We start from the raw sequence: 19,643 nt of genomic DNA, 5'->3' as shown, positions 1-19,643 counted from the left end.
AATTCGCTAATAGATTTCCACGGGGCATTTTGACTGGGCCGGAGAGCGGGAGAAATGGTCAATAATTGCGTGTTCCGTGCGAGGGCTGGGGATGCGCCGTTGCTAGGAGCTGGGGTGGCGCAGGGGGGCATTGGAGTCAACACGGGCCTCTATTAGTCTCGCGTCCTGCCTCCTTTCGCTGCGGCTCTGCTCTGACCACTTGCTGCAACTATTAAAGAAGGTTGTGTGTCCTCTTCTTTCGTTGCTCTCATTATCACTGCAAGTTCGAAGTCATTCCACACAAACAAACAGTTCACTGCCTTCGTTCACCAACCTTACCCTCACTCCACTGAACAAACAAACACCTCCCACACAAACTTTCAAACAAGTCAACATGCGTGCCTCAACCATCCTCTCAGTCCCCTTCCTGGCTGCCGCCGCCATGGCCGCAGACTCCTCTAGCGCCTCTGTCGTCTCCAACGACAACCCCAACACCTCCCTCCTCTCCATCACCGGCTCCGGCGGCGTCGTCACCGGCCAATGGAGCGTTGTGACCTCCCAACCCACCGTCGTCACCACCCAGCCGGCTGTCATCACCTCCCAACCCGCCGTCGCGACACTCCCCGCTCTCGCATCCGGCTTCAACACTGTCGTGCAAGGCCAGGGCACCAACTCGACCACCACCATCGTTGTCAGCGTCGGCAACGCGACCACTAGCATACTGACGCCTAAGGCGAGCAGCAGCTCCCAGGTGTTGACGGATAGCAAGGGCCACACCACTGCCACACCCACGGGCAACAAGGCAACTGGAACTGGCGCGAGCGGTACTGGCTCGGCGACGAGCACCGGTGCTGCAGCGACGATGCAGGCACTGACCGGTGCCGTTGTTGGTGTCGGTGCCTTCATGGCTGCGTTCCTATAAGCGTGTCTCTATGTCCCCACTGTTCCCTTCCCACAAAAAGCTCTGAGTGAGCGTTGCATTCTGGAGGAAGGGCGTGCGTCTTCACTGTCTTGATAAGCGTTGCATCATCTGCGAGTTTCGGAGCTCTGGTCAGGTCGGGTCATACCATCGGTCGGTCTGGGCGGGTATTAGGGTCCTGCATTGGATATGCGGGTGTAATGGTAATTTGCTCGGTGTGAGCTGGGCTGGCTATCAGTACGAAGCCAAAGTACTGGAAATGGTATATAGCATCCGCCGCACTGGCGAGAAATCAAAAACAATGGATACAATCAAACAACAGATGTTCCCAATGCTTGAGTGATATACGTTTATGAGATGAGTTGCTATTATGCTCAAAATTATTTGAGGACACATGGATATGAAGGCTTGAGCGTCGCTCGACACTGAGGAACAAGGACCAACATACCGTGAAGATCATACAAACCATTAAGCTCTCCAAATTGACGTCGCGATTTTCAACTCGACTCAAGACTTCGGCGCAGCAGGCATCCCGTTCTTCTTGCCCCAGTTCCACACTTTGCCCTCCATGTCGGGCCCAATAAACAACCACGCAATGCTTGTAATGCATTGCCCAACTGTATCCCAAAGCAAGCTATCCCTCGGGCTCCCTTGCATCCCACTCACTCTCATGAGCTGTCCCAACCAATTCGTCGCAATCATATAATCGCCTCTTTCTAACCCTTTTATCGCTGCAGCCGCGACCTCGTCTTCTGTCTGGTGCGGATCCGACGCTTCTAGTTCATGTGTCACTGGGTGCTTTGATTGGTTTTCGAGTTCGAGACCTGGAGAAAGAATAGACCCAGGGTATACAGCATGGATCTTGACGTCGTAAGGAGCGGGCTTGGTAGTCGTGGCAGTAGAACGGCGAGCGCCGTTGTAGAGGTTCAATTCAGAGCGCAGCGAGTCTGAGATAGAGCGGAGAGCAGCTTTGGCAGGCCCATATGTGCCATAGCCAGCAATATTGCACCAAGCGACACTGGAGGAGGTAATGATGAAGTGACGCGGAGCTTGGATGGTTGTGCTGTGGGCCGAAGCGTCGGAGGGGTAGAGCCAGTTCTTCAAAGTCGTGTGCGCTAGGTATACAGCTGCCCAGTAATTTATATCCATCTGCCTGCGCATTGTCTCGAGGGGTGTCTCAAGGAAAAGGCCCGGCTTTGCAGCGCCGGCATTCGCCCAAACGATTTCGGGTGTTTGGCCATTGTTCCATGTCGTAGCTTCCTCGAGAAGCCGAATATTCTCTGCCTCTGAAGTGACATCGGCAGCGATGTAATGGAATCGCTGGGTCTGGCTTTTGGCGGCGGCCTGGGAGTGTTAGGGTTTGTATCGTAGTGGTAAAACGAGGCTTCGGACAGAGATATATTCGACTGCTGCTTGCAGCTTCTTGACGTCCCGCGCGACTATGATTACATTTGCGCCTTTTTGTGCAAGCAGCTTGCCAAGTCCTCTCCCCATTCCCTGTGAGCCGCCAGTAAGAAGGACGGTCTATTACAAAGTTAGCTACATTCACTCAGTCCCATCATTCCATACCGACTTGCCTTTCCATCCACTGGGAATTGGTTTTTCCACGAGAGAAAGCCCATAATATCTAGCGATAAAATTGCGAGAAACACTAGTAGACAAACAGAAGCCCCGACGACACCTAGAGCCATTGGGAAAAGGAGAGAGAGTAAGGAATTGGGTTGTGCTGATGTGCCCCCAGCCAGACCTCGACAAATGAAGAGTCGCGTTGCGAATCCCTGTCGCGTCAGCACAAATTGGCGCTAGTGTCACCGCCGGAGCGGGGTCCTATTTCGCCGGAGCTCCAAGAAAATTTAACCTACCAGCTCTGAAGCAGAACACAACGTCAGCAACGATGGCAAAGAAGAGGAAAGCTGGCGGCCAACCGTTTGGGCAGAACGGGAGCAAGAGCGCACAGAAAGAGAATTCGAAGCTTAATATCAACACCTACGAAGACGTCGCCGACTCTGAGGATGAATTTCATATCAACCAGGACAAGGTATTGCTGGACGAGGCGCCCGAGGCCAAGCGGAGGAGAAAGTGGAACGAAGAGGGTATGATGGATTTGTTAAAGTGTCTGGGTGCCTCTGCTGATTGAAACCTCTAGACGAGTTCCTACAGCCATCGGACGAAGAAGTTTTAGCGATATCTGGGGACGAGGACGAAGACCTGGAGGAAGATGAGGACGATGACATGTCAGACAACATAGACATGGATAAGAGGCAGCAGGAAGAGGAAGATGAAGAGGGCTGGGGTCCATCAAAGAAGGATTACTACAACGCCGACGCTATCGAGACCGAGCAAGATGCGCTGGATGAAGAAGCCGAAGCCAGGCGGATACAACAGAAGCAACTGCAAGGCATGAGTGAGGCAGACTTCGCATTCGATGCGGACGAGTGGCTAGGTCAAGATGCCGAGGACGCTAAGCGCGCTGAGGACGATGATGGCGATGTGGTGACGGAGGTGCTACCACAACTCACAATTACAGACGATATGGGGGCTGAGGAACGTCTAAGATTACTCAAGACCCGATACCCCGAGTTCGATCATTTAGCCAAGGAGTTCTTAGATCTCCAACCACTTCACGACGAGCTGGCACTGGCTGCTAACGCTTCGGAGACCCTACTACGACTCCGTAAAGGGCATAATGGCCACATCAAAGACTCTTATCCATCCAAACGACCCCCGATGGCAGTTTTCAAGTACCAGGCGCTCGCAGCATATCTAGCAGCTATTGCTATGTACTTTGCCCTTCTCACCTCAACGTCCACCCTAAATGGTTCTGTGCAAACAGCGAAGTCTCCTGCTGAGTTGCGAGATCATCCAGTAATGGAAAGCCTTGTACAATGTCGGCAGCTATGGTCAAAAGTTAAGGGGATCAACACGGCAGATCCTATGGTCGATGCTATTCACAGCGGGGAGCTTTCATCAATCGAAGAAGAAGATGACTCGGCAGCTGATGTTACCCTAAATAGTAAAACTGGCAAGGGTATCACTGCTGAGAAGAGACCCCAGAGAGTAAAGAAGACCAAGGCACAGCGAGCGGCCGAAATAGCCCAGGCCGAAGCAGAAGCACGTCGTGCTGAAAAAATCCGCCAGACAGAGGAAGAACTTGCTGCACTTGCATCACTGACGGATAAGAGTGCACTTCGAAAGATTCGCAGGTCAAAATCGAGCAAATCAGTTGCTGCCACAGGCAATGCAGAAGACTCCGACTTCGGCGACGAAACTGAGATCACCGCTCACGAACTCGCAGAAAAGGCCAAGAAAAAGAAGAGTTTGCGATTCTACACTTCCCAAATTGCCCAAAAGGCCATCAAGCGAGGTGCAGCTGGGCGAGATCAAGGAGGTGACGCTGACATCCCTCACCGCGAAAGATTCCGGGATCGACAACTCAGACTCCAGGCGGAAGCAGAGAAGAGAGGTACCATGAGAAAGGGACCCGGTGCTGAACTTGGCGGCGACAGCGACGACGAGGACCGTCGACAGGTCCAGGACATACGTGGCAGAGAGGGAGGCGGTGACGACGAGTACTATGACCTGGTCGCTGCACGCAGCAAAGACAAGAAGTCTGTGAAAACCGACCTTGCAGCAGCGCGCGCCCTCGCGGCTCGGGAAGGCGGCCGTGTGGTTGAGATGGAGCAGATCGGTGCCGACGGCAAACGCAAGATCACTTACCAAATCCAGAAAAACAAAGTAAGTGAACAGGCCAATCAAAGTCTTATGGGACAAAGCAGGGCAACAGGCTAACCAAGATTTTTAGGGTTTAACGCCACATCGCAAGAAGGAGGTCAGAAACGTAAGTCTTTCTCCTCGCGACTTCTCATTTATGCATACACTGACAGTCTGCAGCCCAGAGTAAAGAAACGGATGGCGTACGACGCGAAGAAAAAGAAGTTAAAGAGTCAAAAGGCGGTGTATGCTGGAGGCGAAGGCAGAGGAGGGTACAAGGGCGAACTAACTGGCATAAAACCGGGACTCGTGAAGAGCATCAAACTTTGATGTGGCAATGGGGCGTTGGGTTGGATCAGATAGGTCGACCAATAAGCATCAGGACGGTGTATCTACATGCCATGCACGATAATCGATCCTGCAGTGAGATTCTGCAGAGTTTACCCCCACTTCTCGGATGGCCCAGAGTGGGCATTTCACGGTGAAATGAGGGAATAGCTCACGTGTGTTGATAATGAAGCCTGCAGCAAATCAGAGCACAACCACCAATAGGAATTGTCCACATGCTTGAACACAGAGCCAAGTGGATAGAGCTGATGAGGCTGCAGGAACTCGACCAACCACTGACCGGTCAATGAAGATAATCGTAAGAGTTTGCTTTGATACGTTCAAGGGATATCTGCCCGGGACGCTTCTCAAGCTCACGGTTTCACTGATTTTGCGGAACCTACTAACTACCAAACGCTCAAGCTAATTCCAGAACACCTCGTCCCTATTTCGCAAACGCAAACAGAAACAGAGGTAACAACAGGAGCGCTGAAGCATTGATCAGATTGAATTGAGAGGTTATTCCCAACATTCTCGGAGCCACTCCGTCCTCAGCCCATCCCACAATCTTGTTTCCGTACGCTCTCCTCCCCAAGCCCCTCAATCGGGCAAATAAACCCATGACTCTCGCCTTGCATTGCCTCTAGATTCAGCCCGAGCAAGCAACAACCAACATGCCGTGGCCTGACCACCAACTCACCAATAAGAACCTAACAAACATCAGCAAAGAATTCGCCGCGCTCCACAATTCTTGGCTGAGCTCAGCACGCGGGTCCATGAAGGCAATCGGGATCGTCGCCCATAGGCGCACGCAGCGTGACGAAGTCACCTTGTCACAGCCAGAGCCTTCCCGCTGCCCGAGTGTCGGTTATGCTGCATGTGATCCCAGCACTGCCAGCGGAGCCCGCGACGTGGGAGGTTGTCAGAGCAGACTCTGCTTCCGGGGAGCTGAAAACGCTGGGCCGATAGCGTTACAGTGCCATTGCGGGAGCTAGAGGGTTTGAGGGGCCAGCTTGGTGCGGGAAGGGGGAGTGGTGAGTGGACTGCGGGTGGAGAGGGGACGTTGTGGACGGGCTGAAGAGGGTTAGGCCGACCCGCAGCGTAAGGGACACGGGACAGCAGCTGCTGGAGGGCGAACGTCACAAGGTCTCACGAACGAATGATTCGCAGCGCTCGAACGCCTGCGTTGTGCGAGGGCCCAATGGGAGGGGGTGAGTAGCGGTCGCCTGATTCCTTTAAAATCGTGAGTGGGGAGTTTATTTAGGGTTCGGATTTCTCACGATCTTCTTCTTTGTTCAACCGCGTGAGCTGTGAGCTGAGCAGGCAATCAATTGACTTTGCAAACTGGATTGACACTCAATTGAAGGAGAACGGGAGGATTGCCATTGCTTGAATACAAGGCATTCAATTGACAGTTCTAAAAGCTTTTGAGGGTGTTGCTTCGCTGTTGCTCCGAAACCTCCTCATCCGCGTGTATCATGCTCCCTCAACTCGTGCGTAGATACCTCAATCACAAAGTCCCACGCCAGTATCCTCAATCTAACATCCCCTCCAGCAATTCCAAACCCACCCCAGAGACCAACCACCCACAATGGAGGCGCCTATCTCATCCCTCGCCTCCCCAGCATGGGGTCTCACAAGCTCCCTTCACAACTCCATCACAAAGCTCGCTCTTCGACTAGTCTTCCTCGCACTTCCCTTCTACGCTCTCTACCTCCTAACCCTCGACTACCGCGCCTTCAAAGCCCTCGGCCCCGGCGGAACCCCCTCCACGCCCTTAGGCTACCTCAAAATCAAACTCCTCTCCCTCATCGCCCTCCGCAACGTCCACGCCCCGGCCCCGATCCCCTCCCACTTCCGCCCGCAGACAGGCTACCTGAAACAGCTGCCCCCACGCGTTGGAACCCGTCCGACGATCCGTGGCATCGCGCCCCAGCGGCAAATGGACCAGAAATCCAGCCTCCCGATCTACCTGCGACTGTCAACAGCTATGCGGGAGCTAACCACGCACCCGAAGAACGCCCTCGTTGAGAAGACGAGCTGTTTCGAGAAACACAGCGCGGGCCTCTTCGCCATAACCCCCATTACGCGAACATGCGGGGGCGAGGTATGTCACGCGCATCCCAGCGACGGAAGTCTGCATATGACGCTCCACCCCGCGGACGCCAAACTGGTCATCGAGAACGGGTGGGGCGAGAGGCACCCATTGGCGAAGGGGGGGTGGATGCGGCGGTTTGTGCCGAAGGAGTTTATCATGATATATGCGCCGCGGGAGGAGGCGGAGGTGGCGCTGGTGATGGAGATTGTGTGTGCGGCGGCGTGGTGGGTGAGTGGGGTCGTTGTGGGAGCGGAGACGGGAATGGGGGTGAAGGAGGAGCGGTTGAGGGATGTGGAGGTCGATGCCGAGGCGCAGGCGGCGTGTTGGGGGTGTCGGAGGCGGTTGTGTCAGACGGCAGAGGTTGATCAGATGGTTGGGAATGCGTAAGGGGAGACTTTGTTGGAATATGCTCACTTAGCGCGGGAGTGCTGAACTTGACGACTGGAATGGGAAAATGCAAAATAGAGACAAGAGGAACAAAATTGATACAACCGGGCGAGTACGGCGTTCATCTCATGTAGTATGTTTGGATCTCTGGCGTTTAGCGGGCATGTGGAAAGGCACAGAATCAGGCATAAAGGAAGTGGGCAAGACTAATGAGTAGAAAAGATCTTTCAATAACCAGTTCTATACGACGGTAGCCCAGTCATGATATCCTGTGATTGCATTAGCAAGTCTTCTCCGCCTCACATCATGCAAAACTCACTAATCACTCCTCACACGATCCTCAAATCACTACTTAGTAGCTCCCTCACGAACCCAATCCGCGAATTCCTGCCTCTTGCCCTAAACACTCAATGTTAGCCTTTCCGTTCAAAGCTGCCCATTATAAAACTGTATTGAAATCACTCACCCTGATATCCAGAAACCCCCTCCTGATATCCAACTGCACATACGGATCCCGCTCAGTCACATCCCCCGCCTTCACGGCGGCCTTGTGCTCCTCTCGCGACAGCTTCCCACCCCATACGCTCCAATTTATCGGTTTGAGATCCGGCGACGCGAGCACGATTCCAATACATAAGAGTAGGACTGCGGTCAGGAGCTCGATGGTGATGTCGAGAGGGAGGGTTGCGGTCGTGGGAAGAAGAGAGTGCTCATGAGCGGAGTAGACGCTGAGAAATTTTAGTAGGGCTGAGGAAGAGGCACTGAGGGGGCGTACGCGTGAGTTAGGAGCACGAGGCCCAGGCTGTTGAGGGACGTGGATATGAGCGTCATGTTGGGTGGTTGTGGTTGATGTTGCTGTGGTTATGCGGGAACTCGCGGAGAGGTAGATTCTGCGAATTGCGGCAGGCGACTACGCACACTTTGTAGGAAGGGGGTAGAGAGAGGTTTGAGATCGTCTATCCCGCGAACACTGGAGAGATTGAGAAGTCGTTGATTGAAGGTGATCTCCATCACGGAATTCGAAGTGGGTCCGGTTTAGTCAGCCTTGGCATCCTAAGTTGACTTGATCTCAATCCGGACCTTCAACTTTCCATCCTTGGCTTGTTGAGAGTCTGTTTCCCTCACGTTGTTAGTTAAGAAACTTGTTCCATATGACATGCTCGAAAGTTTCGCGCAAATGTTCCGTAGCAGCTGCACAGCCTTGTCCCCTCACTCGTATTACATCATGTTACCCTTGTAGCTAAATCACCCAGCCTCGGTCGTCGAATCTCAGCCTGACGACTCTGCTGCCTGGGAAGGTGATACGAAGGAAGAATCAAGCCCTCTACTAATCAGATCTTAAGCATAGACTCCCACCATAACGAGGTGTGCACACTAATAAGGCATGTCCGGCCATCACTTACGTCCTCCTTGACAGTCACCTCATTGCATACATTCGATCATGGATTACAGCAACCTAAATTCAGCCATAAGTCATGTGGCTCCGCCTGGATCCGATCCTATCAAGCAGTCCCTAGAGCATGTCTCGCAGCGTTACGCAAGTGGCACGATTCCCAATCAAGATGAAGTGTTAGGCGATGGCACCATTCATCTTTACTTGAAAAGCAGACATTCTGCCTCAACCTCTACAAAGCTCTGAGCGGCGCTTCCCAAACCCAGCCAATTCGATGCACAGCTTCAGGCCACTGAGCTCAATTTCCAGAGATGCCGCCGATGCTCTGGCAAATTCACTTTTCAACTTCCATCGGGTGGTCTAGTTACAATAATTCCTGGAGTGCCTGCTGCGGGCACCAATTCCAAGGCCATGTCCTACGTCTGGGGCTCGGTATCACCGATCAAAGTGCCCTGTCAATGGTGCGGTCAGGTCCTATCGGTGCCGGTGCTCAACCGCCAGAGATTCGAGAACTTAATGGAGTTAGGAGGAAGTGGAAACAGTATCTGGCTCGATGCTGTTTCAATTGATCGATCTGATCATCAAGAAATTGCAGCTACTGTACCGCAAATGGGATCAGTTTATGGTAACGCGAGCTGCGTTGCAGTACTTCTACCGGAAAGCGACTTTCCAGTCTTCGACTGTCTACAAGCAGCATGCCAAAACGCCATTGGAATCCTTTCACACCTCAGAAACTTCTTCAACAACGAGGAAGTCGAGATTGAAGACCCAAGTTCGCCACAGCCTACGAAATTCAAACATCTCGCAGAATGGTCACAGCTGTTCTTCGAGAACTTGAAACAAGTACAGGACAACTTGCAGAGATACACGTATTGGAGACGTGCTTAGACTTTCCAAGAATGGGCCCTTGCTAACGAGATTGAGCTTGCAGTCGAAGGCGGTCCTGCGAAATCGTGTTATGCAGTCAAAAGTCTTATTCTCGGCGCCGGACTGCTATTCACTCGCTATCAAATGATGATGTACCAGTACGCAGTCATTCGGACGGGCTTGACAAGAGGTACCGCTCCACCCACCTGGAAGAGAATTCAGACCTTGTTTCCAGACGAGCAGTTCTTTCGATACTACGAAGAGATTGATCCAGAGGAGCAGTCCTTTCAGGTCAAGTTCCCAAACTTTGGCATGAATCACCTTCTTCGCGTCCGAGATCTCCCCCAAGGGTCCACTTTGGTGCCCCGTCGAGAAGAGGGATCCCGGTTCCGTGCATGACTGGTTCTTATGCTGTCGTCATTTGCATCAAGCCACCACGAAGCACGATACGAGGCTGATCTAGTAGCCTGTTAAGCGGGGATGTGCAACCTGGACTAAGCATACCGCAAGGAAGACGAATTCGATATCGCTCTGCTCAAAGCAATGACAGCCATTCGCAAGAAAGGGCTCGTTGTCCAAGAGTTCCTCCCCCCTACTATCGGCGGTTTCCACCGATCGTGGGACCGGTTTCGGGACTGGTTTCGGGACTACGCACGAGAGCATATACAATCTCAGACCGGAAACCGTGCTGTGAATGCAGGCGCCCCAATATTCACTGCACAAGCGGACCTATTCATTCACCTAGGACATTCCATCCTGAACGTGAATATTCCAACGCGGTGGTCCATGGCAGCTCCAACTCTGAGAACCCTGTCAGGAGCAGAGATTTGCGAGATCATCCATCTGGACGATGTTCAACTCGTACAACGCAAGTTCGCAAGTACCGCCCACGGGGAGCTCTTTCGGGGGCATCCAGTGATGCAAGGGGTCCGCGCTGCCGAAGACATCGCTCTAGCTACATTAAAGAAATGCCCGATCGAGAGAGTCAGCATCTCGAGACTGTGTCTCGTTCAGTTGCCATTCCGCAAGCAACATAGCAAAGGGGGCTCTGGAAATAGCGAGCATCTGTATACTTGGGCAATAACACCCTGCGACATTCCACAAAACGAGCTTTTCGTGGCCCGTGAGAGTCTCAATGGCACTATCGTTCTGGCGACGCGAAGAGAGGAATTAGAGTACATCGCTGCATATTTGACCTTGACGGACCACCATGCTGGGACGTTGTTGGTCAAAAGTGACGGGGAAGGACGCGTGGATATTCCCTTGAAAATGACTGAGAGAGCGGACCAGGGAAATTCTAGGTCCCTCAGGATAGGCGATCGCATGATCAGGGGACAGATTTCTTTGGGAAATGAAGATGATATTTGAAAAGTTCCATTGCTGAGTATTGTCTTTCATTTCAAATTTGCTCTTGGATTTCAAGTACTTGGATTTACTCAAATCATCTTTCATCGAATTACACTCCAAACAACAGTGTCCTTGTTTCCGACGTTAATAACCCGAGCAATCTTTACGAACCAGGTAGAGGAAGAAGTAAGAAATCATTCAATCCTTGAGAGAATTAGGGTATAAAGGAGAACAATCGCCTGACGCTCACTGCCAGCGTACTCCGACCAAAGGAAGTAAGGGAACGAAGTTTCATTACATATGAGAGACACAAAAAAGAAGGCTACCATCACTGCTTGAACGCAAACAGCGTACAGCACTCGATAACCGTCTTCCTTGCCAAACACTCCTCCATGATCGACTCGTCTTCCCAGAACCACTTGGGCTCTCCGGGCACGTCATCAACAAATTCTCCCCACACGTCTTTCCAGAGCGCTCGCCCCACAAGAGTGAAGAGTTCATCATTGACAGCTCCGTCAGTGGAATCCACCGCCGTCGGAATCTGCAATTTCTGAGTCGTACTCTCCGAGTCTTTGTTCTCCAAGCTAAACCCAGCCTCCTCCACCCAAGTCGGCACGAGCATGCATGGCCTCGAGCACCTGAAGGACTTCTCGAGGTTGAGCGACACCCTGTCTTCCATCCACATGCGCATCTTAGGACCCGCCGTTTGACGGTCTGGGCAAGAGTCCATGAGGCGTATCTCCAACACGCCTCCTGGAGCAAGTAGTCGGTAGCATTCTCTGAAGACTTGAGGGAGTTTGGCGCTAGGGACGAACGATGGCAAGGAGCTTGCTCGAATGTGATTGAATGAACTTGCAGCATAGGGGAAGGGAGCTGAGCCAGCTAGGGGAACGCTTAGGTATGAGACGTTTGCTGGTAGCGTGACTTGGCCCTGTGGCTTTGTGGAGAGGTAGTATATCTTTGCTCTCGCCTGCATGGCGGAGAGTTGGTAGACCTCGGCTAGCTAATGTGTTAGGGCTCTGGGTTACGATGAAGATGCGGCTAACTTACCGATGTTGCTGTATAGCTCCAGGATCTTCTTCTTGTGGCCTATCGGTTGCGTCGTTGAGGGCACTCGGAGTAGCTGTCCTGGGCTATCTTGGGTTGGCGCCGCAGAATTGTCCAGAATTTGCAATTGCAAGGCTGTTAACACCCAAAGCTGTTTCTCTAGTTTCAATTCGTCGTCTGTTTCTTCGTCTACGTCGTGCCATTCCTCTCTCAGTCGGTCGAGGATTATTCTGGGTCCGGCGGTCTCCATACGCCGAATGAAGCGCTGGAAGTGCGTCAGGTTGTCGGCTGTGCTCCCTGTCGAGAGTTCTGTCACTGATGATAGACGATGATCATCTAGGGTCGACGCGCCGCTAGCTAAGCTCACCTCCCACTCTAATGGCGCTTTCCAGGAGACTACAGTTGGAGAAATGCTGTTCGAATATGGCGCGTTCTCCTTGGTAGCAGGTGCGGTTGCAAAGGCACTCTCGGGGATCTTGGTGCCAAGCAGAGAGTCTTCTCTCAGATTGATATTCTTGTCTTCATCGCAACCAAACTCTTGGTGGGCATCGAGATATCCCTGGATTTTGACAATAGAGGCAATCCTGTATCTTGTCAAACCAGTTTCGGCTATCCTGGAAAACGCTCTTACCTGTCGTACTTCACATTCTCTTGCATAGTTACAGGAAGCACTGGAGTTCGTTCCACGGCGCAGACCTCTAGAGGTTTAAGCTTGCTGGCATATCCGAAAGGGAGATTGTGGACACTAACCTCGGTACTGCGCCGCGTTGTGCGGGAAACGAAGGATTTAGGGGACAGTTGCTGGATTTCGTGGACTTCGTCGATGATCTCGTCGCTAGATTTTCGCTCGACTGGGCTCTCTCCTTGTTTTAATTGTTAATGAACATGTCGAATGCGCTTGGGCGAATGCAACCTTACTGGAGGTGTTCGAGCCTCTTGAGCTGGACTTGCGCGACCACGATGTCCGAGGCGGGTCCGGAAGTATTCCGGGCAAATCGAAAGAGTCCCCTGAAGGGAGTTTTGGCGAAATAGTTCCCGAATAGGTCCAAGCTGGGTGAAGAGATGGGTCCTTCAGTGATATGTTGAGAGGTTTTGGAAAAGATCTTGGAGACCGCCTCCGCGTTTCCTCTAATTCGAAAGGGCCATCCTCGACAGCTGGCTTGGACGAAGTTGAAGGTCTCGGCAAAGATTTTGACGTTTTGGGGGGCTTGAATGTCTCGATAGGCAGGGTTTGGGTGTCTCTTGTTAGGGGACGCCAAACACTATCTTTTCTGCTAGATTTGGAGCTTTTGACGGAAGAAGGTTTCGCACTTCTGGCCGAGGGAGGCCTGCTCTGCTCTTCTTTCAGCTTTCTTTCTTTCCGATCCCCAACCTTGATGTCCGTCGGGTCTGTCCAAGACAAATCAGCCGCAAACATGGTTGGCAATGCTTCAAGGGAATGGATTCGGGAGCGGGCTTTGGGGTTCAAAAGCAGCGAACGTCACAGTGAGCTTGGGCCGGCACTCTGGACTTTGAAATCCCAAAGGCCAGGAGACGACATGGGAGATTGACGACATGGCCTCGGACGCGCCTCCCAGCAATGCGGCTGGCCGGAAGCACGTCTCTTGCGCTGGTCCCGAATGCCGAAAGAAATCAATCAGCGCAACGTGGTGGTGGCTTAATCGAGCTGCCACGATGCTCGTTTCTCACTGGCCATGCCCTACAAGCCGCGTGGTTGGGCCCGCTGGTATCGTACGATGGCCCCTAGGTGAGATAAAAACGCCGCCGGTGGATCGTGGTCCGGCTGTCGGCTGCTGCGTTCCTGGCGCTGGCTCTCTCTCGCGGAGAGGGCGCCACACGTGGTGATACGAGGCCGAAGTGACAGCGGCGGCCATCTTCTGGAAGATGGTGTGCAGCCACAAGCGGGCCACATGCCGCTTGGCCGGGAACAACGTGGAGGGTGTGACGGGGAGGCCGAGATGCAGCTGGAGTTGCAGCTTCTGATACAGCCGGCGAGAGACTTGCGATATGCTTTCCTTTTTCTGTTGTTCATGCGGCCCTGCATCACGACGGAAGTAACACCGCACCGTTATCCCCCTGATCCCGTGCTCGTTCCTGTGGACCCGGTTGTGGTTCCAGGAGACAGCAGTGGATGATAGGGCGGAAAGGATCAATGCCATGTGGGGGATCTACTCGGCTAGCCTTGCGGAGTCGATGCCGGTCCAGATGCTTGGAGCTCCGTGCATGGCGGGCCCATCCGCCAGCCTCCATGACTCGCCCGATGAACACCACCAAACCTTTACCCACAACCTCCACACACGAGGATTCGCCAGATCGGACCTGTACGATGTGCCTGGCACCAAGCCAAAAACAAACTTGAGGTGAAGGCGTTTCAACACCGACGCCATGCGTGCCGGTTCAGCTGTCTTCTGTTGGCCTCTGGCGGCGTGGCAGGTGTCTGGCCTCTAATGGTCTCCTATGGCTTCGCGAGTGGTACGATCTCTTCTCCACCCCGGACCCCCGAACTGTCTCGCGGAGTAATTGGACAAGGAGCCCTAGAGTTGATCTCATCGTTCTCCCATTTGCTTGTGGTCTTGGTACTTGGTATATATTCCCGGAGTCCAAATGCACATTCTCTAGCTGCCACCTGCTTCCCACCTTCGTTCCATCCGGAGAATTCGCTGCCGTTCGGGAGGTCGTACATTCGTCAATTCTCCGCACCACTCATTCCTTTTCGCCATGGATGCAATTCGGCAAGCATGCATCACCATCAATGACTGGATGGGTGCATCTACGTTTGGACGTATCTTCCGGCTTCAAGGCTCTGGACATGTGAGTCAACCCTGCGATGAGCACAGTCTTGATACTGACTTCCTTAAGGACAAGGAAATTCCGAATACGAGATTCTTGACGGAAATTCGTGCGGGCGTTACTACCTTCTTCACGATGGCCTATATCATTGCAGTCAATGTAGGGTTCTAACCTAGCAGTCTTTGGAGACCACTAAACGTGACAGGCCTCCGTCTTGACCGATTCTGGAGGAACATGTGTCTGCAATGATACAAAGGACCCTACTTGTTCCGCAGACCCTGCCTACAATGCCTGTCTCCTTGGTGAGTTCATACTAACTTCGTCTTTTTGGTGTACAAAGCTAATTTGGGTTAGACTTAAATCGGGACCTCATTACTGCCACTGCTGCGATTGCAGGGTTCAGCTCGTTTCTGTTTGGTTTTCTGACCAACATGCCAGTCTGCCTCGCGTAAGTATCTTTTCCCTATGCGGTTCGATCCAAGTTCTGACTATCAGGTCAATAGTCCTGGAATGGGCCTCAATGCCTACTTCGCGTACCAAGTTGTCGGTTTCCATGGCACCGGCGGCGTCTCATACCGGCTTGCTCTTACCGCTGTTTTCATTGAAGGCTTCATTTTCATATTCCTCTCTTTGATTGGAATGAGGCAGTGGTTGGTGAAGATGATCCCGAGTTCCATAAAAATCGCCAGCGGTTGCGGTATCGGCCTGTTCCTCGCTGAGATTGGACTCACTTACTCTGCTGGTATTGGTGCGATCACCGGAGGAACAGCTACACCTTTGAACATCGCCGGATGCCCACCGGAATACTTGGACGACAATGGGTTCTGTACAAGTCACGAGATGACCAGTCCTACAATGTGGATTGGTATCTTCTGTGGAGGCATTGTAACTTCTTACCTCATGTCTTACAAGGTGAAAAGTGCCATCCTCGTCGGTATCGCCCTAGTTTCCATCATGTCCTGGCCACGAACCACATCGTTCACTTACTTTGATTATACCGAAGCTGGAGACTCTCGCTTCAACTTCTTCAAAAAGGTCGTTGCATTCAGACCAATCCACTCAACCCTCAACGCGATGGACTGGGATATCACCGTGGCACCCACTCATTTCGCCCTAGCTCTTTTTACATTTCTTTACGTCGATATCATCGACTGTACCGCCACTCTCTACAGCATGGCCCGCTTCTCCGGTGTCGTCGACACGGAGACCGGAGACTTCCCTCGGTCGACTCTGGCATATTGCACCGACGCTTTCTGTATCTCGGTCGGCGCGCTATTTGGCTGCTCTCCTGTCACCGCTTTTATTGAGTCTGGCGCTGGTATTGCTGAGGGCGGTAAAACTGGCTTGACCGCCATGACATGCGGCTTTTGCTTCTTGGTCTCTATGTTTTTCGCCCCTATTTTCGCTTCTATCCCTCCGTGGGCTACTGGTTGCACATTGATATTGGTAAGGTCTACACACCGTTCCCGATAACTACAAACTAACCCAGTCCAGGTCGGCTGCCTAATGATCCGCCAAATCGTCAATATCAACTGGCGCTACATTGGCGACGCCATCCCCGCCTTCGTCACCGTGATGTTCATTCCCTTCGGCTACTCCACCGCTTACGGCCTGATCGCGGGGATAATGGTCTACACCGCCCTCAACGGCCCTATCTACCTCACCAAGCTCATCTCCCGCGGCCACATCGTGCCTGATGATGAAGATCACCGCGAGTACTGGACGGGTAAGTCATCCCCAACCCCTAGTCATCACCCTTCAATCGCTGATTCTCTACAGTGAGACCACAAGGTAAACTCCCTTGGTTTATATCCGCCGCTCAAAACGTGTCCGGCCGCTTCGGTCACAATGAAGTTCACGATCCGTCGTCGGCGTCGCTAGGGAGCGGCAACTCGCAGGAGAAGTTTGGGAGTCAGTACGAGACGTCGCATGATGGTGTTGAGGCTATTGTTATTGAGATGAATCCGCCTGGTAAGAGGTAGACTATAGCAAACAGATTGAAGGTTTACGGGGATGGTGATAGGAGTATTTCAGGAGTAATGGGTTGGGGGAGTTCAAGGCTTAATCGTGAAAGATATTGGGGTTGAAGATATAAATCGCTGTCATTGTAAGTCTGTATAGAGTTGTACAGTACGTGGTAGCGGTCAAAGGTCAGTGGGTAGAGATAAGCGCAGTCAGGTTTTAAGTAGGACACAGTACTCAGACTTTCCCCAGAACACTGCCTCCAACTATCTTCCGTTGATTCTTCTCCAACCGTCATGTAGCTTTGTAACGCCAATACAACCATGTTCAGGTTTAGAACACAGTACCCCCGTCGATCCCATACACCGACCCAGTCACATACGAGCTGTCATCAGACAGCAAAAACACGATCAACTTCGCAATCTCCTCCGGCCTTGCCTGTCGTCCCAACAGACAACCATGCGGTAGCGGCTCCCCCATCCGCTCATCCGTTTTCGTCATGAGCGGCGTATCCACGAATCCCCTTCACCTTAACACGTCAGCCTCGACTCCCGTCCAGTACCCTCTTAAGATATAGAAGAAACCAACTCACGGCGCAATAGCATTAGCCCGTATCCCCGACTCCTTCTCGTCCGCCGCCGCGCTCTTTGTGATCCCGACCACGGCGAACTTACTCGCTGAGTACACGCCAACACCTGGTAGGCCCTTTACGCCGACTACGCTGGCCACGTTGACGATGCTACCGCCGCCGATATCGTTAGCGGGGTCGGCGATGCGCATGTGCTTGAGCTCGGCTTGCGTGCTATGGAAGGTTCCTTTGACGTTGATGGCGAAGACGTCGTCGTAGTCATGCGCGTTAAACGAGCGCACTGCGCCGAGGACGCCGGAGATGCCGGCGAGGTTTGCGGCGCCTAGGGTCTGGGGGTTAGTCCTGCTTTTCTCAAATATCCGTGATAATTGCAGACTGTCGAGTCGGGAAGTGAGGAGGACCGGGGAGGGGGGGATGTCACTAACCATCGAGCGGGCGACTAAAATGTACCACTGAGTCTGCGATCTAGGAGTCGACCTGGGAGCAGTCGCGGACGTCAACATTGCGCTTATCTACGTTAACCTTAGTGTGATCCAGCAGCTCCGCTTGCAGCTTCTCCAGCCCGTCAATATCCGTGTCAGCGAGAGTGAGTAGAGCGCCTTTGGAAGCTAGCAGTCTTGCTGTTGCTAGACCGATCCCAGATGCTGCGCCTGTGATTGCGAAGAGTTTGCCTTTGACGGAGGACATGTTTTGGAAGTCGTATGTGAAGCACGTAAGTAGTCCCAAACACTGGATATCGCGGGACCTTTTACATAGAACTTGCTTGGCCAAGCTACCTTTCATTTCTTGCTGTTGTGCTACAGGCTGAGGGGCAGTGGGGAGCCATCATCACTCCCGACTGCAGTCTATGGAAGTGGCGTTTTATCTTTTCGTATTGTGTGACCTGCTCGGGGCGCCTCTGCTGTGCCATCGCGTTATGCTACAAGCCATCCGAAGTTCCTCTATTTCACAGCCTTGAGAATTTGCACCTCGTTAGAATGTTTGGGGAGTGCTTTAAGTACTCCAGATAGTGACAAGAGAAGCGGATTATGCTTCGTTATTCGGCAGTCTAATTCGCAGTCTCGAGAATGTTACATCTCGCCTTGATTCTGGTAGTGCTTCGAAGTAACCTAGACAGTGACAGAGCTTATGGTTAGTCTAATACGGGGTCTCGAGACTTCGACATTTAGCCCAGCTTCTTGATGATGGTTTGAAACACCTCAGACCGTAGCAAGGAACGTGGATCATGTAAGTCGGATTATACTTTGTAAAAAACTTATTTCGACTCGCAGTTTCGAAAATGTTGCATCTCGTGCGGATTTTCAATAACAGCTCAGGGCACGCCACACAGTTGTCAGGCCTCAAACCCAACCGTTCGAGGGCCTGATTGGGTCATTCCCGACGGTGGTGTCATTTAATCAAGAGCGGCACCGAAATGGAGGCGAATGAGATTACAGAGACAATCATATAGTACTGTACAACTATTACTGCGTAGGGAATCCCCGAAGCGAAATAAAAAAAAATATGTGTCGTGTGCCTAATGTGCAATAACTTGTCATTTGGGAAGGAACACGACCATACTTCCTGGCATGGAGTCCCCCTGGACGGGCGAATGAGAAGATGTGGAGATAGCAGGGTGTCAATTGACCCACAGTTCCGAAAGAAACGACACCTCCCTAAAAGTCTTGAAGGGCTCCTGGACGTACTCGGCTGAAGTAACGCAAGATATAAGAACGGCGCTTCCCTAATCTGGACCATGTTTATAAGAGTACTATTTAACTCCATACGTGCAATTTCAGAGGGCTTGGACGATGTTACGTGTGCTAGTGAATTGCGGGGTCCGGTCTTCCGGTGATGAAACTGTAGCCGGGGCGGATGGGCAGACAGTTCCAAGGAGCACGGATGTCCCGGATGAAGTTGAGTGGAACACGAGGTCTGAAGATATTAAAAATATGAGTACATCCGTGCTAAGTGATGTACGCACAGTAGACATTCAAAAATATGTCCACCAGCATCAGTGAAGTAGACCGTCAAGGTGCAAAAAAGAATCCAAGAGGATAGCATGCTCCCCAACAGGGAATCGAACCCTGGCTGCAACATCCGTTAGCATGATTGGTAATCAGGCAATGGTTGGCGGTGGTGCTTACTCTCCCGCGCTTGTAGAGCTGTGAGGCTTGACAAGCGGAAATCATGACCACTAGACCATTGAGGATGATGTGACGTAATCCGTTGCTTTGATGGCAGAGTG

General features: G+C 52.4%; 10 protein-coding genes and 1 non-coding gene across 11 annotated transcripts; 5 read left to right on the top strand and 6 right to left on the bottom strand.

Annotated features, from left to right (window-relative positions):
• Positions 1–290: 290 nt before the first annotated feature.
• Positions 291–1,221, top strand: BDZ99DRAFT_460717 (uncharacterized protein). The gene has a single exon (XM_033719447.1). The coding sequence runs from the start codon at positions 374–376 to the stop codon at positions 899–901; it is 528 nt and encodes a 175-aa protein (XP_033580443.1). The 5' UTR covers positions 291–373; the 3' UTR covers positions 902–1,221.
• On the bottom strand, positions 1,104–3,017 carry BDZ99DRAFT_257085 (NAD(P)-binding protein). Its single transcript, XM_033713749.1, has 4 exons — positions 2,476–3,017; positions 2,291–2,422; positions 1,347–2,242; positions 1,104–1,263 (listed from the first exon to the last, which is right to left on the bottom strand). The coding sequence occupies exons 1-3, from the start codon at positions 2,587–2,589 to the stop codon at positions 1,406–1,408; spliced, it is 1,083 nt and encodes a 360-aa protein (XP_033580442.1). The 5' UTR covers positions 2,590–3,017; the 3' UTR covers positions 1,104–1,263; positions 1,347–1,405.
• Positions 2,770–5,134, top strand: BDZ99DRAFT_460716 (uncharacterized protein). The gene is made up of 4 exons (XM_033719446.1): positions 2,770–2,991; positions 3,045–4,633; positions 4,701–4,736; positions 4,790–5,134. Exons 1-4 carry the CDS (start codon positions 2,793–2,795, stop codon positions 4,937–4,939), a joined length of 1,974 nt encoding a protein of 657 aa, XP_033580441.1. The 5' UTR covers positions 2,770–2,792; the 3' UTR covers positions 4,940–5,134.
• Positions 5,135–6,527: 1,393 nt separating this feature from the next.
• BDZ99DRAFT_486692 (uncharacterized protein) lies at positions 6,528–7,421 on the top strand (the record flags this gene model as incomplete). The annotated part of the gene is made up of 1 exon (XM_033722797.1): positions 6,528–7,421. The coding sequence occupies one exon, from the start codon at positions 6,528–6,530 to the stop codon at positions 7,419–7,421; it is 894 nt and encodes a 297-aa protein (XP_033580440.1).
• Positions 7,422–7,648: 227 nt separating this feature from the next.
• BDZ99DRAFT_568669 (uncharacterized protein) lies at positions 7,649–8,565 on the bottom strand (the record flags this gene model as incomplete). The annotated part of the gene is made up of 4 exons (XM_033727806.1): positions 8,197–8,565; positions 7,888–8,149; positions 7,794–7,820; positions 7,649–7,690 (listed from the first exon to the last, which is right to left on the bottom strand). Exons 1-4 carry the CDS (start codon positions 8,250–8,252, stop codon positions 7,649–7,651), a joined length of 387 nt encoding a protein of 128 aa, XP_033580439.1. The 5' UTR covers positions 8,253–8,565.
• Positions 8,566–9,225: 660 nt separating this feature from the next.
• On the top strand, positions 9,226–11,049 carry BDZ99DRAFT_517730 (uncharacterized protein; the record flags this gene model as incomplete). The annotated part of the gene is made up of 3 exons (XM_033725208.1): positions 9,226–9,694; positions 9,746–10,041; positions 10,192–11,049. 3 exons carry the CDS (start codon positions 9,226–9,228, stop codon positions 11,047–11,049), a joined length of 1,623 nt encoding a protein of 540 aa, XP_033580438.1.
• Positions 11,050–11,202: 153 nt separating this feature from the next.
• On the bottom strand, positions 11,203–12,513 carry BDZ99DRAFT_256990 (uncharacterized protein). The gene is made up of 2 exons (XM_033713748.1): positions 12,079–12,513; positions 11,203–12,027 (listed from the first exon to the last, which is right to left on the bottom strand). The coding sequence occupies exons 1-2, from the start codon at positions 12,323–12,325 to the stop codon at positions 11,357–11,359; spliced, it is 918 nt and encodes a 305-aa protein (XP_033580437.1). The 5' UTR covers positions 12,326–12,513; the 3' UTR covers positions 11,203–11,356.
• A 1,247-nt stretch (positions 12,514–13,760) lies between these two features.
• On the bottom strand, positions 13,761–14,234 carry BDZ99DRAFT_517728 (uncharacterized protein; the record flags this gene model as incomplete). Its single annotated transcript, XM_033725207.1, has 1 exon — positions 13,761–14,234. The coding sequence occupies one exon, from the start codon at positions 14,232–14,234 to the stop codon at positions 13,761–13,763; it is 474 nt and encodes a 157-aa protein (XP_033580436.1).
• Positions 14,235–14,793: 559 nt separating this feature from the next.
• BDZ99DRAFT_507419 (uncharacterized protein) lies at positions 14,794–17,158 on the top strand (the record flags this gene model as incomplete). The annotated part of the gene is made up of 7 exons (XM_033724244.1): positions 14,794–14,886; positions 14,935–15,024; positions 15,071–15,167; positions 15,220–15,313; positions 15,369–16,311; positions 16,360–16,591; positions 16,645–17,158. The coding sequence occupies 7 exons, from the start codon at positions 14,794–14,796 to the stop codon at positions 16,845–16,847; spliced, it is 1,752 nt and encodes a 583-aa protein (XP_033580435.1). The 3' UTR covers positions 16,848–17,158.
• A 2-nt stretch (positions 17,159–17,160) lies between these two features.
• Positions 17,161–18,103, bottom strand: BDZ99DRAFT_381297 (NAD(P)-binding protein; the record flags this gene model as incomplete). Its single annotated transcript, XM_033715232.1, has 3 exons — positions 17,161–17,350; positions 17,420–17,766; positions 17,894–18,103. 3 exons carry the CDS (start codon positions 18,101–18,103, stop codon positions 17,161–17,163), a joined length of 747 nt encoding a protein of 248 aa, XP_033580434.1.
• A 1,357-nt stretch (positions 18,104–19,460) lies between these two features.
• BDZ99DRAFT_t28 lies at positions 19,461–19,607 on the bottom strand. The gene has a single exon. It is a non-coding gene; the product is annotated as a tRNA-Asp (tRNA).
• Positions 19,608–19,643: the final 36 nt, after the last annotated feature.

Source organism: Mytilinidion resinicola, assembly GCF_010093595.1.
Source record: "Mytilinidion resinicola strain CBS 304.34 unplaced genomic scaffold BDZ99scaffold_5, whole genome shotgun sequence".
Lineage (NCBI taxonomy): Eukaryota > Fungi > Ascomycota > Dothideomycetes > Mytilinidiales > Mytilinidiaceae > Mytilinidion > Mytilinidion resinicola.
Note: the sequence above shows the minus strand (reverse complement) of the source record. Positions and strands in the feature narration are given on the sequence as shown.

Excerpts from the sequence above, each read along its gene's own strand:
- BDZ99DRAFT_460717 (XM_033719447.1), top strand. The coding sequence starts at position 374 with ATGCGTGCCTCAACCATCCTCTCAGTCCCCTTCCTGGCTGCCGCCGCC.
- BDZ99DRAFT_257085 (XM_033713749.1), bottom strand. The coding sequence starts at position 2,589 with ATGGCTCTAGGTGTCGTCGGGGCTTCTGTTTGTCTACTAGTGTTTCTC. Across the intron at positions 2,423-2,475 it reads AATTCCCAGTGGATGGAAAG|ACCGTCCTTCTTACTGGCGG; the intron begins GCAAGTCGGTAT and ends ACTTTGTAATAG. Across the intron at positions 2,243-2,290 it reads CAGCAGTCGAATATATCTCT|GCCGCCGCCAAAAGCCAGAC; the intron begins GTCCGAAGCCTC and ends TAACACTCCCAG.
- BDZ99DRAFT_460716 (XM_033719446.1), top strand. The coding sequence starts at position 2,793 with ATGGCAAAGAAGAGGAAAGCTGGCGGCCAACCGTTTGGGCAGAACGGG. Across the intron at positions 2,992-3,044 it reads GAGAAAGTGGAACGAAGAGG|ACGAGTTCCTACAGCCATCG; the intron begins GTATGATGGATT and ends TGAAACCTCTAG. Across the intron at positions 4,634-4,700 it reads ACCAAATCCAGAAAAACAAA|GGTTTAACGCCACATCGCAA; the intron begins GTAAGTGAACAG and ends CAAGATTTTTAG.
- BDZ99DRAFT_256990 (XM_033713748.1), bottom strand. The coding sequence starts at position 12,325 with ATGGAGACCGCCGGACCCAGAATAATCCTCGACCGACTGAGAGAGGAA. Across the intron at positions 12,028-12,078 it reads GGAGCTATACAGCAACATCG|CCGAGGTCTACCAACTCTCC; the intron begins GTAAGTTAGCCG and ends CACATTAGCTAG.